This window comes from Mytilus trossulus, chromosome 14, assembly GCF_036588685.1.
Source record: "Mytilus trossulus isolate FHL-02 chromosome 14, PNRI_Mtr1.1.1.hap1, whole genome shotgun sequence".
NCBI lineage: Eukaryota > Metazoa > Mollusca > Bivalvia > Mytilida > Mytilidae > Mytilus > Mytilus trossulus.
This window is the reverse complement of record NC_086386.1, coordinates 22,627,787-22,645,936: the sequence shown is the minus strand read 5'-3', so window position 1 is coordinate 22,645,936 and position 18,150 is coordinate 22,627,787. Positions and strand designations below refer to the sequence as shown.

Sequence of the window (18,150 nt, the reverse complement as noted above, 5' to 3'; positions counted from 1 at the left end):
TGTTTTGCATAACTATGTAATAGATACATTAAAAACTTATGCAAATGGTGTTTTTAAAATAATAAACTTCGTAATTGAGAAGAAAAATGTCGTTTTATTAGTTTCTATTAACTTTTTAGAATTTTGTTACTATATCAAACTTTACAGTAAACATTTATCGTTTTCTCGATAAACAAAGACTTAGAGCTTCGATTATTTAGTTCTATTTCAAAGTGTTTTCGCCTCAATATCACATGTATCAAGACAAATTAAGATTTTGATCTGTTTCCTCTGGAACAATACACATGGGCTCGATTACCAAATATTCGTATGTATTATTAAGTGTTTAATGCTCCATTTATTGACATTGTTTTTCTGGTCTGTGCGTACTTCGTCCGTTAGTCTGTTTGTTTGTCCGTTTGTCCAGCTTTAAGTTAAATAAAATTGAAACTTAGTACACATTTTCCCTATGGTATGATCTTTTTAATTCTAATGTCATATTACAGTTTTATCCCATTTTCACAGTTAAACTAAACATAGAAAATGATAGTGTAGATGAGGCATCCGTGCACTAGTTTTTCAAATTTTCATCGTATCGCTGTCAATTTGTGTTAAAATTTTAATGTCGTTATCAATAAATATTTCATTGTTTACGAGAAAATATGCAATTTACTATCATTGTCATAAATCAAAAATACGGCCAATTATATTATAGTTTAAAAAAGGAAATTTATGAAACATATTTATATCCGCTAACTGATCCCCTAATGAGATTGATAAACTCAACAAAAAAGCTTTGAATACAACAATACGGATATTTCTTAGAATTGGTGGTCATCCTATAAAAAACGTTATCAAAGGTACCAGGATTATAGTTTAGTACGCCAGACGCGCGTTTAGTCTACATAAGACTTATCAGTGACGCTCATATCTAAACATTTATAAAGCCAAACAAGTACGAAGTTGAAGAGCATTGATGATCCAAAATTCCAAAAAGTTGTGCCAAACACGGCTAAGGTAATCTATTCCTGGGATAGGAAATCCTTAGTTTTTCGAAAATTCAAAGTTTTATATTCAGGAAATTTATAAAAATGACCACATAATTGATAGTCATGTCAACACCGAAGTGCTGACTATAAAAGTTACGGTCGTCCTATATAAATTACAGTCAGTCTTTACAAATTATGGTCATCCTTTACAAGTTACAGTCATCTTATTACCAATCACGGTCATCCTTGTTTTATGTTACGGTCATCTTGAAAATATTTTGATTAGGATTTACGGTCATCTTAACGATTTTTTTAAATCGAATTTCTCGTTTCATGCACATTTCTCGGAAGTAATTAGTGATTTCCGAGTGATTCTTTTATAAATTTACATCGTTTCAATGTATGATTTGTAAAGAAAATGATATAGAAACACTTTAACAGACAATACAGAAACTGACCTAATTTTTCGTCTGACATCTTGGGATGACCGTGAATGCAGTAACGGTCATCAGCTTTACCCAAGTGACAAGTGACCAATTGTCACAGAAATTAACATCGTACTGTCTTCAACATCAATCAAAACAAACACCGCATCGTCATTTATAAAAAAAAACTCGTATTCACAAATGTAGACAAAATCAAACGAGCAAAAATACGACTGATCAATGTACATTGTACAAGAAAATAAAAGATAGCAAATATTTAATACAACTACCACTGTATATTACAAGCCCTTGACTTGGTTAAGGCACATACAAGTCATGTTGTGTTTTGCTGTAGAAGCATTAAGCTTAATATACTAACAGTATCTTGCTGTTTCTATGTAGTTTTGAATAAAAGAAGGATTATCTACTGCATGCCTTAGTTGGTTGTATGCAAATCTTGTAAAAAAAATTATTGGGTCTACAATTAAATGAACGGTAAGTTAAGTTCAATGAGGTAAATGCGTGAGAATATAAAGTCGCGCGAAGAAGGATTTTATATCTATATGTATTTATATTTAATTTTAAGGTCCAATTACCGGTGCTTTGACAAATCTTTGTGGGTGCCGACTAGTATGTATAATTGGGGCTCTTCTATCTGCCACTGGATTTTTACTCAGTTGTTTTGCTAACAGTGTGTATCACTTGTACTGTTCCCTTGGAATTATGGCAGGTAAATGAAAGACAAAAAGTATTGTATGTTTTACACATAAATGATAGCATCATTACTTTCTGTTTGTGTATGTATGTTTTTTAAGTTATGTATGTCGCTTATAGCCAACATTTGACTGATGAATGATTTAATCTTTACGCCACTTTCATCAACAGAGTGCGTTTAGTATTTTTTGGCAATCGGTCTGTAGTGGAGGAAGCCAGAGTGCCCGGAGAGACCCGGCTGTGGTGAAAAAGTAACACTTATATTCAAATAAATAATGAGTCAAGAGCACCTGTCACGGGTGAGGTTCGAATTCACAGCCCCGGTGTTGATAGGATGTTGAAACAGTGGTTTGACAACTTGGACCACTTGGCCACTGATACCACTTACTTTGTGCATAGGCCATGTTGATCAAATAGTTTTATTGGAATTAAACATTACCCGATTATGACTTTGAATTGAGATTGGTATACCTATTATACATTAAATTTCAGTTGAAAATAAGACCTTTCCAGGACCCTCTTTCAACAGGAAAACGGAAAGAATGGAAATATCTATATGTTTTCCTTTCTATTTCCAACTTTTTTCTAATTCAAGACAATAAAAACTTAATGTATTTAACAGCATTGATATTTTTAAAAAATTTCAAGCTTTATTCTAGAGAGCAACTTGGAATAATGAGGATGTGTATGGTGTACCAGAACTAATGTTATATTTTTATAGGGCAGGCATTTTGAAAGAAGTCTCTTCTGGGAAATGACAAACAAGGTTTATTATATCTGTTCCGGACCATATGAGTATTTGGACCATACGCGTATGGTCATGACCATATGGGTATATACTCATATGGTCCGACCATACGCGTATGGTCGGACCATACGCGTATGGTCGGAGTAATTAACAGGTACATTAATGCTTACCTCTTTTTATAAACATTTTAGTTGTTCCGTCATTAAAAAGACACTACCAAAGGTATTTTTTTCATTCAATTTAGTAATCCTCATAATAACAAAATAAAATAAGCAGTTTCAAACAGTAAATTTCATCACTAGTCAAAATTATAGTCAGCACATTTTTTTTCATTACCGCTATGTTATTACGAGTGAATGGGAAAATGTCGACCTTTGAAGTTAATTTCCAAAAATACTTTAATGAGCTGTTTTACTGTAACCTGATGTAAAAGTTGACAGGATGGAGAATCTAATAAATTGCTTACTTTTGAAACCTAATATAATTAGCATTAGCAGTGCAATATTCATAATTTTTTATACTTTAATATGTATACGTGTTTTGTTTTAAAAATATGAATGACGTCACCAGCAAGGACACTAGTTTATCATTTAAAGTTGTCTGGTGATATGATGTACCTCAGTCATTTTACGATATTGGATATCTAGAGGGTTTTCACCGTAGACACATCGGAATGACCCAGGACCCAAGAAAAGCTACGGTACCATGTTGACGTATGTGTCACCCTACGCATGATGATGTGAGAAAACTAGCTTTGACACACAAATGTAATGTTATTTGAATTGTAAATAATACAATTGCATGTATCAATCATTGCTATTTTATAGAGTTTTCTCACGCATATTATAGAAAAATATACCTATATGGTCCAAATACTCATATGGTCCGGCCCGTTTATAACCAAACGAGTATATACTCATATGGTCCGACCATACGCGTACGGTCGGACCATACGCGTATGGTCGGACCATATGAGTATACGCATATGGTCATGACCATACGCGTATGGTCCAAATACTCATATGGTCCGGAACATATCTATATTGTCTTAATTGCGTTCTTTAGCTATAAGACCAAGTTTAATCTACAGTTTTCTTCCTAATGCCCGCGTCACACTGTACCGATTTTTACGCCGATGGCAACACGATTATGGAAATTTTCAAAATCGGAACTGATTGTATCCAGATCGGGCTATTCGTAGTGCCATCTTTAACCATCTTCAATCATCGACCACTTTTTCTCTCCTTCGGGGACAACTTCGGGAAGGGTTCTAAATTTTTTAACATGTTTAAAAAATCCCAAAGGTGCGCCCGATGTTGAGGGTTCGTATTGAGTTCGTATCACCATCCTCACCATCGTGATGTCACCGGGAATGCATCTTTGAACATCGTATTGTATTCGTGTTTCCATCGTTTCCATCAGGCAGTTTTGACATTACGATGTCTACACGAATGAATCACGAAGCTACCCGAAGGTCTTACGATGGCAACAGTGAAGACCTTGTAATCCGGTCGTGTTGTCATCGAATAAAAGTACGAAGGCGACAAGATGGAACTACGACGGCAATAAATTCAGCTAAATGTAAGATAATTTTCGCACTAAAATTCATTTAAGTGCCATGCGCGATATGCACTGGTCAGTCTAATACGACAGTGAGGAAAGACGTTCACAAAACCTGGAGATCATATCATATGATTCTATGAGAACAAGAAAGGTGAGAGCGTTGTTTCTCTTAATTCAAATGGAACAAGAAGAGCAGCTACTACAGGCTCAGGATTTACTTTTACAAGTAAAATATTATTTTTTGTCAATTTTTCATATCAAGTCACATAATGAAAATCATAAACGCGCCTCGTACAGGTACACGTAAATAGGGAAACCAACTTTTTCTTAATAAATCTGATTTTTTATGTATCGTTTGAGTTGTTGTAACACGAATATTTACTCCATAACCATTTTGTTTTCTATATGTCATATTTTGCCGCATTTGTTGCTTTCCCCACATCCTTCCTTTTGTCTATATTATTATGATATTCTCCTGGAAAAAGCTCCTTTTGAATAAAAGGAATCAACGAACCCGTTACCTTACCTTTGAGATAGATCAGTAAACATGGACATAGTTATAGGTGATTTTTCAGACTAGTGCACACATTTTACAGTTTAAACAAGGCAATGCCGAGGGTGGCATCCCCTCGTATGTAACATATTGGGGACAAATATGGACACTATATTTGTATATCATATAATGACACATGCAGAAAATGGTAAATTGAATATGCATATTTGATACATAAACTATCTGTTTAGAAAACAACCAAACATTCAGTAACTAGAAATACCTTTGAAATTGTCTTTATAACCAGCAGATAAAAAAAGAGCAACCAATTACAATTTCCTGTGTATTATGCTATTATTATGTGTATTATGCCTTCGGCATATGCATCGCAAGCTGTACACGACGTCTTTTAGACATCGTATGGCCATCGCGCCATCATCGTTATCCATCGTGTAGCCTTCGTACTCCATCGTGTAGCCTTCGTGATCCATCGTGCAGGCTTCGGCTGAGATATGAAGCTTAATATACCCGTCTTCGGTTAACCTTCTGATGTCCATCTTTTGCTATCGTATATAATTTCGGCACCATCGTATAGACTTCGTTATTCATTGTACTTGCTTCTGTCACTTTTTGGTATTTTAACGAGATCGGAACCAACTTCGTACGAACTTACAATTTTCGCATTCGAGTGTCCATCGTATATAAAAATCGGGACAGTGTGACGCGGGCATAGGCAAATGTCTGTCCCAAGTCAAATATGAAAGTTGGTATCCAATCGTTTGATTCATATGTACTTTTATTTTGTTAATTAGTTAGTAAACGGACTTTTAGTTTTGAATTTTCAACGGAGTCTAGTAGTTTTGTTATTTTACTTTTTACTTGTATAGTTCGTGCTAAAGAACAGTATGTGCTACCATTCGTCCTAAGAATGTTTTGAAATGGTAAAAGTTGAAATAAAAGAACAAAGTTACATTGCAAAATATAAAAAAATATTTTTATTGCAATGCTTCAATATGAGGAGTCAAGCTTAATAAACAAAAACCTGTTTGTTTGAATATAACTCTTATATTTTTGAAGGTTTAGGATTTGGTGGTATTTATTTATCAACATTAGTATGTGTTGGGCAACATTTTGAAAAGAGAAGATCATTTGCTATGGGTATATCTTTGAGTGGTTCGGGAGTAGGAACATTTGTATTCGCTCCAATTGTGCGTATTCTTATTGAAGAGTATGGCTGGCGAGGTACTCTTTTGATAGAAGCAGGATTTATATTGAACATTATTGTCTGTGGCGCTTTCTTTCGACCGATGCTAAAGCAGAGTACGACCGAAAAATCTGAAATCAAAGGAGAAGCAATTGATTTATTACGATGTGACGATAAGTTAATATACATAAAAGAAAATTTTACCCCAAGTGATAAAAGTTGTACTATTGATGAAAATACAAGCCATGAAGATGACGTACACACATCAAAACAAGAAATAAAAACACAATCGAAATCTACAAAAAATACAATTTTGAGTTTTATTTCTAGACATTTTGATTTTGGGTTATTAAGACATCCAATATTTACCATTTTTGTTGTATCGAATTGCTGCACATGCCTTGGTTTTAATGCACCATATGTGTATTTGCCAGATCGGGCTGAAGAAAAAGGTATGAACAAGTTGGACAGTGCATTTCTTCTTTCCGTTATTGGTATTTCCAATACATTTGGGCGTATTTTATTCGGATGGATTGCAGACAGGAAGGGTGTAAATCGTCTTTTGCTTTACAGTACATCACTGGTTATTTGTGGCACCGCGAACGTTATGAATCCCTTTAATGATAGTAAAGTTTATCTTATGAGTTACGCATCTGTTTACGGAATGTTTATAGGTGAGTATGTATTCTTCTTATTCAAGAGTCGTTTTTTGCTTGGAACTACAAAGGCGTTTGAATAAACAAGTAAGTAAGTAAGTAAGTAATTAGTTTATTACAGTGTCACAATCTAACATTATACATAATATATTATACATCAGATAAAAACAGCATAAAAATATATTAGATTCCTGCCTTAAAAGACATATGAGACACTTTTACCTCATGCACATTAAATGCATACACAATTTAATACATTTTTCAAAAGTAAAATTTAAAAATACAAAACAATTAATTCGTAGATCAACAATTTTTAACTTAAAAGTACAAAAAGGGTAGAATTGATTTAAAAATCTTTAATAATATGCAAATAAATAATAATTAAAAATTTAAGTTCTTTAAAAGTTATAAATTTATTCTCCTCTTAAACATCAAATGCAATGTTTTAGCTAACAAAAATTGAATTTCATCACAGCTTATAATATTATTAAATTTCTCTTCTACACTCAAGATTATAAAAACATAGTTTGATAAAAAGGGTGAATTTAAAAGTTCCTCTCTCAAGTCCGAATAAAAATTACAGTTCATTCAAAAATGTTGTTCAGTTTCAATCGTATTTCCATCACAAAACTGACAAATTCTTTCATTTAAAAGTGTAACTGGCTTGGTGTAACGTCCTGTTTCAATGGCGAGTGGTAATGAACCACAACGAAAGTTTGATAAAGTTCTACGATAGTCTCTAAACTTGACGGATTTCACATAACTGCTTGGCTGAAGATTACTTTTATACTGTCTGAACGTCCTAAGTTTATTTCCATTTTCACAGTTTCGATCGTTATGCAAATCGCGTAGCCAATTTTCAGCATCCATAGTGTTTAACTTGTCTTTTATAATATTAACTTTTTGTCGGATTGTCATATTTACAAGGCTTTCATATAGTTTTATAAATATGTCATAGTCCATTCCGCCACATGAAATGAACTTTGTATAAAGTGCGGAGAGAGCTCTACTGGCCGACTTTCTTATTTCCCTCACTGTAAATTTCCAATTTAGATGTTCATCAAGCCACAATCCTAAATATCGATATTTACTGCAATAATCAATAATTGTGTCTCCAAAAAGAAAGTTAAAGTTCGATCGAGGAGATGCGGGACATCGAAAATGTATTATTTTTGTCTTTTCAAAATTTAAACTTAATCTCCATTTTGAACACCAGTTGCCGACTACATTTAACATCATTTGAAGGGATTCTGCATCTGGTGCTAGTAAAACAATGTCGTCAGCGTATAACAGGATAGACAAAATGCACGACTCATTGATCGGGATACCAAGATTCAGATTGTTTATTTCATCGACTAGATCGTTTACATACACAGAGAATAATGATGGTGATATTTTGCAGCCTTGTTTTATGCCCATATTAACGCCAAACATATCGGTCATATGGCCGTTTACTTTAACAGCATAGCGAACTTCTACATATAGCGACTGTAGTCCTTTTAGAAACTTTCCATTTATGCCTATTGACATCAGTTTAAACCACATCATCTCTCTATTTACAGAATCAAAGGCTTTTTGGCATCGATGAAACAAGCAAACGTTGATAGTCTTTCGATTTTTCTATTAGTTATAATACTTGTTAGAGAATATAAATGTTCAATGCAACCACGATCTTTTCTAAAGCCGTTTTGTTCATCGGCTAAGATGTTATTTTCTTCTAACCAGGATGATAAACGTGTGTTAAGAATATCTGCATATATCTTACAGGGAATTGACATCAGAGCTATCCCTCGATAACCTAAAGGATCACGATAATCTTTGTCTGGTTTTAATATTGGATTAATGAGTATGTTGTTCCATGTCGCAGGCACAACTCCATTGTCAAATGCAAACTTTATGATCTTGAATAGAATATTCACACACGAGTTGTTACGAAGAAATTCGGCACATATTTGGTCGAGCCCGCCGGCTTTATTAAGTTTTGCTCGATAAACAGCCTTCCCAACGTCATCATACGAAACATCATTATTTAAGATTTCTGAATCCTTTCCTGAAAGATTTATTATTTCATTTTCTAGTTGATGTTGGACAGTACATAGCAAGTCTTCGTCGTACTTACTATCAGTTACATTGAATAAATGCTCATACTTGCATTTCCATGTGTCATATACTGTTTTAATATCTTTACACACATTACCTTCTGAAGAACGCCTGTCATTCGCTATTCCTAATTTACCAATTTTCTTCCAAAAGTCTCTTGTGTTGTTCTCTGTCGAAAGATTCAGTAACTCTTGTTGTTGTCGCAATTGATAACTTCGTTTTTCTTTCCTCAAAAGTTTATCGAACGCATTTCTCGATGTAAGAAATTGTTCTCGCACACGTTTCTTTTTGGTACCACATCCTTTCCATTTCAGCCATACTTTTTCGTGTTCGCAGGTTTTATCCCACAGTAATTTGAGATTATCGTTCCAATATGGTTTGTATCTTGATTTTCCTTTTGCCTTCCTGTATTGGTTATCTCCTTCTGATTTTTCACCTATCTTGGATTTCACTTCATCAGAAATAAGTTCAACAAAACAACCGTAGGCAGCATCGACGTCTTGTTTCACAGTTAAATTATTTTCGATGTTTTGAATGACTTGTTCTATTTTTACTCGTACCGTATCGTCATTTAAAAATTCGTTTGGTATGGTCCGAGATCTCGGTTTACTAGGAAGTTTTTGAATATCGGAGTAAGACGCTAGTGGTGTTTTATCTTGTTGATTAGCCGATTCTCTCTTGATAGAAACTGTAAGTACCGAGTGGTCAGGTATTTGGTTCATGTCTTGCAATTCTAATTCGTTGGTAATATCAGACATGATTTTAACATCAAAGTCAGTGCACATATGAATGTTTTCATGGGTTGTTATTATGAAGTCGACCACTGATTTACCTCGTTTCGATATACACGTAAAATCTTGTTTTCCTTTTCTTCCATTGAGCATGCATAAATTACAGTCGACTAGGAAATCTATTAATAAATCACCATTCGTATTTGAACTATAATCAATCACCTCTCTTGGTGTTACATCATCAACTCCTTCAATGAAATCTGAAATGTCTGAGCATCTTGAGTTGAAATCACCTACTATATACATTTGTCCAATGTTCTGATACATATATACCTGATTAGTAAGATCTACATAAAACTGTTCAGGGTCGTTTGAGCGGCTTGAGCCTTTTGGTGGTAAATAACACACACATACACAAAAAGTTTCCTGTTCATTATCGAATTTAAGCCAAAGAATGCCTTTGGCGGTTTTATCTAAAATGTTAACCTTATATTTCTCTTCAATACTACTTTTTACAAATATTCCAACTCCACCCGAGCCACGCTTCGCTTTATGATGCTTAGTCAGTCTGTTATGTCCATAGAATGTATAACCGTCTATATCAAATTTGTTGTTTCCAACTAAAAAAGTTTCACACACACAGAATATATCAAAGTTCAGTTGTTCTAAAACACAATGTCTAAATTTATAATTTTCACTGTCAGTGTGTTGTGACCACCCGCCAACATTCCATACACCAAGCGTTAGTTCCTATGTTCTTTTGTATGGGTTATGATTTCTTTGAAAGTTTTTCACTAGCTTTCCTTGCAAAATTTTGTAGTCGTTCATTTTTCCAATTTCTTGAAGTATAGTGCGCATATTAGAGTTTTGGACCCTTGTCTCGTATGCAACATCACTCTCAATATACACGTTTCTATATTTTTGTGTTTTTCTGAGTTCCATTTTCTTTTCCAAAACTGTTGTTTTGTCTTGTTTTGAATTTAATCTTACCACTACTACACCTGGACGGGGACCATTTGATTGCTTTCTTTCCACTTTTTCCACTTTTACGTCTCTTAGCTTAAGTCCATCTCTGATCATGGAAATCACATTGTTTTTAAGCAGTTATTGTTGGGTGTTTCATTTTTATCATTGGGTAACATTTTAATGATCAAATTTTTCCCTCTATCAATTGTGTCCAAGTTTTTTGATTTCACGACGGATGCATACGTTTTTTCCACCGAGTTAAGTTTGTTTTTCATAGTGTCAAGTTCAGTTCTAATTTCGCTCTTAAAGTGGTCTATTTTGCTATCGAATTTCCGGTCCATCACCGAAACTAACTTCTCAGTAATCTTTACTTCAAGCCTATTTTCTAAATCTGTCATTTGTTGGGATAGTGTAGAGACAGCGGACTTCAATTCTAGCGAAAGCCCAATTACAAGTGATTTAATGTCAAGTTCATTGAGTGATTCGTCATTTACGTTAGGACGGTTGTTTTCGATACAATTTCTCTGTTTTTTTATTTTCATACTTAATTTTCTCCAAATTAGAGTCAATATCAGATAGCTCAGATATATTACGCTTTCTTGATTCGTTGCATGTACTTTTTGGTAGAGTGTTAGAATTTTCCGTATGTACAGTGGCTTCAACTTCAACGTTTTCCATAAGTGTAGACTGAAAAAGAAAGCCCTCCAAAAAAGAAAAAGGTATAAGATCTTTCGAAATCAAAACAGGGGAATGCGTTGATTGCTTAGAAGTTATAATGGCAGCCGAATATTTGTTTTCATTTAACCATGGGTTAGGCATTTATATTCAATGTATGTATCCCGAGCGATGAAATATTAGTATTCAATAATAAATGAAACAAACTCACATTCTTCATATAGATTAATTCGCATGTGTTATTTTATAACATTCCGAGTCTAAAAGAACTAGTAAAGTTTAGACAAGGTTTTAATTACCAGCATATAACAGAAAAACATAATGTTTATAGCAGCACAAGAACGAAACCAAAAGATTGAATGATTGATCACACAAAGACATTTCTCTCGTTCCTGATCATTGCTACGTTCTTTCTTTTCCTTTAACCTTGTATCCCTTTTTCATCTATTCCCGACGGTTTTGCTGAGTGGGAATTCGCATTGCTATACGACGTGTCACGGTACTTTTTTTTTTATCCAAAATTCATGTTTTTAGTTTTAATGTTATATTTGTTATTCTCATCGGATTTTATAAAATGTTTTAACGTAATTAGTTGTAAATCTTATTTTTTCAGTAATACATGTATTCGTGTCTTGTATTAAAGTTCATTAACCACCCTCTGTTTATTAGATTTTAGTTTGCTTCAACGAAATTTAAACGATATATTTGGTTTACAGTCTGATTCAGAAGAAACACCAACATCGCTGGATAATACAGTTAATTTTTTTAATCACTTTTACAATTTGATATTAATAACTATTTTAGTTTACATTGTTATTTAATGAATGGCTATTATTTATTTTGAATTTATTGAACCATAAAACTAATTTTTGACTCTTCACATTGAATAATCCGCGAAGCGGATTATGTAAAATGTGAAGAGTCAAAAATTAGTTTTATGGTTCAATAAAATCAAAATAAATTATTGCCATTCATTATAAATAAATTTCTATCAAAAATAAGTTTCAAAGAACTTTTTGTATTATTCATATTAACAATAATAACGTACACACATGTTGGCGCACGAATACACAACGTCAGAGTGGGCGTGTCGCCATCAAAATTGACAACATTGAAAATAAAACTAATAATTTAAACCAATCAGAAGACAGTTAATACACCAAATTTATTTATTAATAAATGTTATATCAGAATTACAAATTTAATCTTGATTCAGTCCTAATTCTATCTTATTTTTGGGAAATATTTTTAGAAATTCAAATGCGACTTCACTTTGTGGTTTATTAAGAATTTCAAATGTGAAATCAATTTGTGTGTTGAGGCTTTTGCTAACTCGATTGTTTTTTGTATTTTATCCGTTTTAATTCGGAAGTTAGTCAACACTTCGGTTTTGTCATGACTGTATATCTTTTATCGTGTATATCCATTATATAGTCATTTTAAAAGATATACTGTTTGCAAAAGTATGAATTATTCTACATAATAAGAATGTTCTTATCCAAGGCAGAAACCTATAGCCGTATTGAAACTTTTAGTCCTCAGTGCCCTTCAACATTGTTCTTGTTTTGACTTTTGAACTTTTTTCATCTGAGCGTCACTGGTTAGTCTTGTGTGGACAGAACACACGCCTGGCGTATTAAATTTAAAATCTGGTACCTTTTGAAAGCTATTATTCGTGTGTTTCCCTGTCCTATATGTTTTTCAATTTATTTGTATTATAGTCATGTCATGTAATGTAGTCATTTTAATGTTATATTTAACATTGCCATTAAAGCAGGAGGTTTGGCATTCAACAAAACCAGGTTCAATCCACCTTTTTTTCTAAAAATGTCCTGTACCAAGTCCGGGAAATGGCCATTGTTATATTATAGTTCGTTTCTATGTGTTTTACATCTTAATGTTGTGTCTCTTTTGTGTTTTTGTTCTCCTCTTATATTTGATGCGTTTTTTCTCAGTTGTAGCCCGGCTTTGTTTTGAACAGCGTTAAACTGGTATATACTACTGTTTCCTTTATGTATTTTATCATATTGATGTTTCCTTAGGTTATTTCCTTATACATTTTAAAAAGAATGGTGCTGCTTATAATACAAATAAAAACAGACGTTTTGTATAATTTAAATGTTAGTAAAATAATGAATAATTTCAATGTAGGTGTATTTATTAGTTTGAATGCTGTAATACTGGTTGACCTCCTAGGATTAGAACGTTTAAATAAAGCATTGGGACTGCTAATGATGTTTCAGGGAATTGCAACTTTCATAGGTCCACCTTTATGTGGTAAGAGTTACGTGTATAACATGTATAATATCTATAAAAACGGGTATTCGTCAATAAAAAAAGCTAAACGAAAAAGAAATTTATTTATCGATATACCGTGTAAAAAAATAAAGATTTGAAATAAAATTGAAAAAATGTTACAAGCACTAAAGAATGAACAATGCAGTTGATTGACCCGCTGAGATATTTTTCTCATTAGCAATATTTAGATGGTTAATTCGAAATTAAAATGTACAAACAAGACAAGTGTATTATACAAACTTGAAGCTGAAACCAACGGCGATCGCAAAATAATGAAATCATCAAAATCAAGTTTTTTAAATGATATTTTTAGAACTATAAGGTGATCCGTCAGGATTTGCAAAATCGAACATACATGTACAGTTGGTATGAATACAAGATATGTGAGTATACGTCAATGTTATGACAATACAACGACAGGAATGATACTCTAGATGGTAACATACAGTTTTAAATAATTGATAGTCTATACACTATTTCAAGCCTAAAAATGTGTATAAATTCAACAGAAACTGTCTGACTTAAACAACCAATTCTTCAAAGAACGAAATTCCTCAAGATATGACATACGGCAAATACTGATGGTGTTTCTGACATGAGACAAGCACGTGAACATTGGCAGCGTTAAATTAGTAATTAAAGACCTCAAACTCCAAAATAAAATCTCGATCAGTATATTAACAAAGTAATATTAATTGTTCGTTCTTAAGGAGGCTAGCGGGTACAAAAATTTCAGTAAAGAGTTAAACATTTGTTTTTTCATTACAAATTTTATTTATTACACTATTAGTTATTACTTTATGATCTGGTACATATTTCAATAACAACAATAGATTCGGTCTGGCCCCAGATGACTTCAAAAATGTGTATATCATTGAAAAGCTTCAAATTATCTCCCTTTGATGCAAAAATGCCATATTTTGGCATTAAGATTGAAATATCTTATTAAACTCATCGGTGACCTATATTTTTTAGTACTGTTTTCAAATACACTGTACAGTAACTAAATATAAATTTAAACGATTTCTGTAAAATAGTGTTTTTTTTTATTTCGATATTACCTCTATTTATTCTATTAGTTCATCAGAAAAAACAGAACATTAACAAAAATGTATGATTGTTTCGGAGGCTGATTGAGAGCTTAAATGAACGGTGATACCATTCTTTTAATTTCCTTTTTCCATTAGATATATTATGATAAAGTTCATTTATAAAAACATTTTAGCGATTTCCTATAAAAAAAACCATTTAAATACCCTCGAGCCCCCTTAAAAACATTGGTCGTGTTTCATTTTGCGGTCTGAGTTTTTAACGGATCATTTGCTCATTGACAAACTTAAAATTCACCTAAACGTGTTGTTATATACAAAATATTACTTTCAGGTTGGTTATATGATGAAACCGGAAGTTACAACATTCCTTTTCATTTTATTGGGGCTCTTGTTATATTTGGCGGCGTGGTGTTACATGTATGTCTTATTCCTCTTTGCAAGAGCAGATTGTCAAGGAATATATAATGCATTACACGAAAATAAACAGATAACAGTTTATATAAAGCTTTGTTTCTGCTATTTGTGTGTCAAAGGGAACAGTTCCTATATATTTTAGCATTTTTTTGGAGAAATAGCCAATTTTTAACAACATAATAGTAACTGATGTGGAATGATAGCTGATATGAACAATTGAATAAATGCATACGTTTTTATTGTTGGATTTTTTGTGTATAGACATTGGACATAAGGTTCTTAATATTGAAGACTTGCTCACTTTAATAAATAGGCCACTAGTCTAAATGGATGAATTCGTAACACTTTTTGCTAGTGGCATAATACTATATAATATATATATATATGGATCAGAAACTCAATATGGGAATTCAAGCTTTAGTCTGACCCCGTATGGGATACACTGACCCAATATATCGTTGTGGGTCACTAGAAAACTTTGTAACTAATAGTGCCCAAATATTTATGAACAATCTTGAAATAAAACAAAAATCTTTAATCGTATACAAATTGCTGTTATTGTTTAGAACACGTAGAAGAAATGATAGATTTTGCACCGATGTGAATCACATTTTAGTAGTTGATGTAAATGCGCCTGTCTATTATAACAGTGAGAGATTAAGCTTACTATACAACCAGGTTTAGTCACCATTTTCTAATAAAGGAATGCCTTTACCAAGTTTGGAATATGACATGTGTTGTCATTAGACCACTTTCGAGTTCATCCGTCATCGGAAAAAACTCGTCCATTATACGCGCCTTTATCACCGTCATCTGTGTGTTTAGGGGCGTCGTCACTTCCCTTCCAATGTTGAGCGAGTGGTTGGAAAATTATAATTCTATATTGTACGAATTATTCGGCAAATTGAATTCTGAAAATAGACAATCAACACTGCTGTCAATAGGGAATTGTCAGTAAGTACCTACATAGCAACCATTATTTCTAGTTTATCCTGCACAAAGACGATCACTAAGACGCTTGATGAACGTAAATAGTGCAGGGATACAGGCGAGCCCCTCTATCTGGTAAATGACGTCATAAAGGCGTGCATAATTGACGAGTTTTTGCCGGTGACGGATGAACTCGAAAGTGGTCTATTCGTTTGACGTGTTCGAGCTTTTGATTTTGCCATTTAATAAAGGAGTTTCCATAATACAATAAGACAATACCTTTGAAGTTTTATATAAAATATTTATCGGCATCACTAGAGTCTTCATCCATCCTATTTAATTGTTTGACTGATAAAAATAGCTTTAAAACATCCTCCTTCAGAAGAAAACTGCATACAGATGACGGAATTGTTCCATTCAAAATATTTAAACACTTGAAAAGTTGGTATCCCCTATAGTGCAGTCGGAGTTTGTTTCTACAAAAACTTTTAAGCGTTTTCACTGGTAGGCAAGGTAGCTCGGTTAAAGTATTTTTTTCAAAAGCTTTTATTTCGTTAGTTGACAGAGAATAATTAGTTATTTCTGACAGCAATTCAAATAATGCATCGTTATCTAAATTGCAACTCAGTGATTTAAACTCTACTATTCTGTCTATATCCCTGACTTGAAGTCGCATTGATGAATTAGATCTAATTATTAGATGAAAAATGTGTGAATCATATATGCTGTAATACGGCAACATAAATAGAAAGTCGTCAATGTTCCTTAAACCTTTGTCATGGAGAAGAAGATATTTCATGACATGAAATGATGGAACAGCGGTAGTTAACGACTGAATAGCTGGATTAGTGTAGAAAAACACGCTTGGGTTGGTATTTTCATATAAACGATGGAGAACAGATATACGATTATACTCTGGGTCTGCTAATTTGGCGTAATAATCTTCATACGTCATTATTACATTTCGAAATTCCTTGTACATTCGATTGGCTACACGCCGTGAACCTGCCTTCAAAAGTATCGCAACAATTTCTGGGAAATTTAGCTGCTCTGCCCAGACAAGAATACTGCATTCGTTAACTTCTGTATTTACATTAAACCCATATTCCACAAATTTGTTGATTGCAACAGTATCGCCATGCAGAATTGAAGTAAACAATATTGCCGTCAAAAGCTTCGATTTTTTTTTAATTACTTTCGTTTTCCAAGATAGAAATCTGGAACAGAAATCTGATTTGTCGAATATGGTTGAATAAATCGACCTTGCATCTAAAACAAAAACAAGAAATATTTGATATATCAATATTGTCAGATCATATCAAAAAGTGATATATACAGTGTATTTAAATAATGCAAACGTCATAGAGAAAGCAAATAATGATCAGTTGTTCGATATAAGTTTTAATATAGTAAAAAAAGTCACTTTAACATATCGTGCTGTAATGAATATGTTTTTCAATCTGATGTGTACGAATGGAGAGGTTTTTATTTTCGGAAGGTAAACGTATTTTTTTCTGCTCATTCGTCGCGTTGTTGTCCATTTGACAATTCCCCATTTCCATTCTCAATTTTATTTGTTGATATTTCTCTTTGATCAGATTAAGCAATTTAAATTGATACCTTATAGTGCGTCTTTCTGTGTTATAATATTATACTGTGTAAGTTAAGGTGAAGGTTAATGCCGTCTAACACATTCAAACCCGCCCCGTTTGTTTGCCTCTGCCCTGCGCCAGGAACTGTTGATCAATGGTTGCCTTTGTTGTTGTGGTTCGTGAATGATTCATGATTCTCGTTGTTTTCATTTACATGAAGATTAAAACATCAGTTTTCCTGTCCGAATGGTTTCGTTTGATGTGTTTGAGCTTCTGATTTTGCCATTTACTTAGGAACTTTCTGTTTTTAACTTCACTCGGGCATCGGTATATATATATATATATATTTGCGCCTGTCCCAAGTTAGGAGTCTCTGGCCTTTGTTAGTCGTGCATTATTTTAATTTTAGTTTCTTGTGTACAATTTGGAAATAAGTATGACGTTCATTATCACTGAACTAGTATTTATTTGTTAAGGGGCCAGATGAAGGACGCCTCCGGGTGCGGGAGTTTATCGCTACATTGAAGACATGTTGGTGACCTTCTGCTGTTGTTTTTTCTATGGTCGTATTGTTGTCTCTTTGACACATTCTACATTTTCAATTTTCTATGTGTTTGTGAT

The 18,150-nt window shown here is 33.2% G+C and overlaps 3 protein-coding genes across 3 annotated transcripts in view; 1 reads left to right on the top strand and 2 right to left on the bottom strand.

Moving 5' to 3' along the window:
- The first annotated feature begins 2,116 nt into the window (after positions 1–2,116).
- LOC134697592 (monocarboxylate transporter 12-like) lies at positions 2,117–6,854 on the top strand. The gene is made up of 3 exons (XM_063559876.1): positions 2,117–2,123; positions 5,989–6,373; positions 6,446–6,854. Exons 1-3 carry the CDS (start codon positions 2,117–2,119, stop codon positions 6,852–6,854), a joined length of 801 nt encoding a protein of 266 aa, XP_063415946.1.
- A 1,473-nt stretch (positions 6,855–8,327) lies between these two features.
- Positions 8,328–10,682, bottom strand: LOC134697591 (uncharacterized). Its single transcript, XM_063559875.1, has 2 exons — positions 10,604–10,682; positions 8,328–10,222 (listed from the first exon to the last, which is right to left on the bottom strand). Exons 1-2 carry the CDS (start codon positions 10,680–10,682, stop codon positions 8,328–8,330), a joined length of 1,974 nt encoding a protein of 657 aa, XP_063415945.1.
- A 4,950-nt stretch (positions 10,683–15,632) lies between these two features.
- LOC134696721 (uncharacterized) overlaps positions 15,633–18,150 on the bottom strand; it is a 45,305-nt gene continuing 42,787 nt past the window's right edge. Inside the window, exon 3 of the mRNA XM_063558645.1 lies at positions 15,633–17,206. Coding sequence (XP_063414715.1) covers positions 16,227–17,206 — 980 coding nt within the window. The 3' untranslated portion in view covers positions 15,633–16,226. The remainder of the gene's footprint in view (positions 17,207–18,150) is intronic.

Excerpts from the sequence above, each read along its gene's own strand:
- LOC134697591 (XM_063559875.1), bottom strand. The coding sequence starts at position 10,682 with ATGATCAGAGATGGACTTAAGCTAAGAGACGTAAAAGTGGAAAAAGTG. Across the intron at positions 10,223-10,603 it reads ATCAAATGGTCCCCGTCCAG|TTGGAAACAACAAATTTGAT; the intron begins GTGTAGTAGTGG and ends AAACTTTTTTAG.
- LOC134697592 (XM_063559876.1), top strand. Across the intron at positions 6,374-6,445 it reads ACAAGCCATGAAGATGACGT|ACATTTTGATTTTGGGTTAT; the intron begins ACACACATCAAA and ends TTTTATTTCTAG.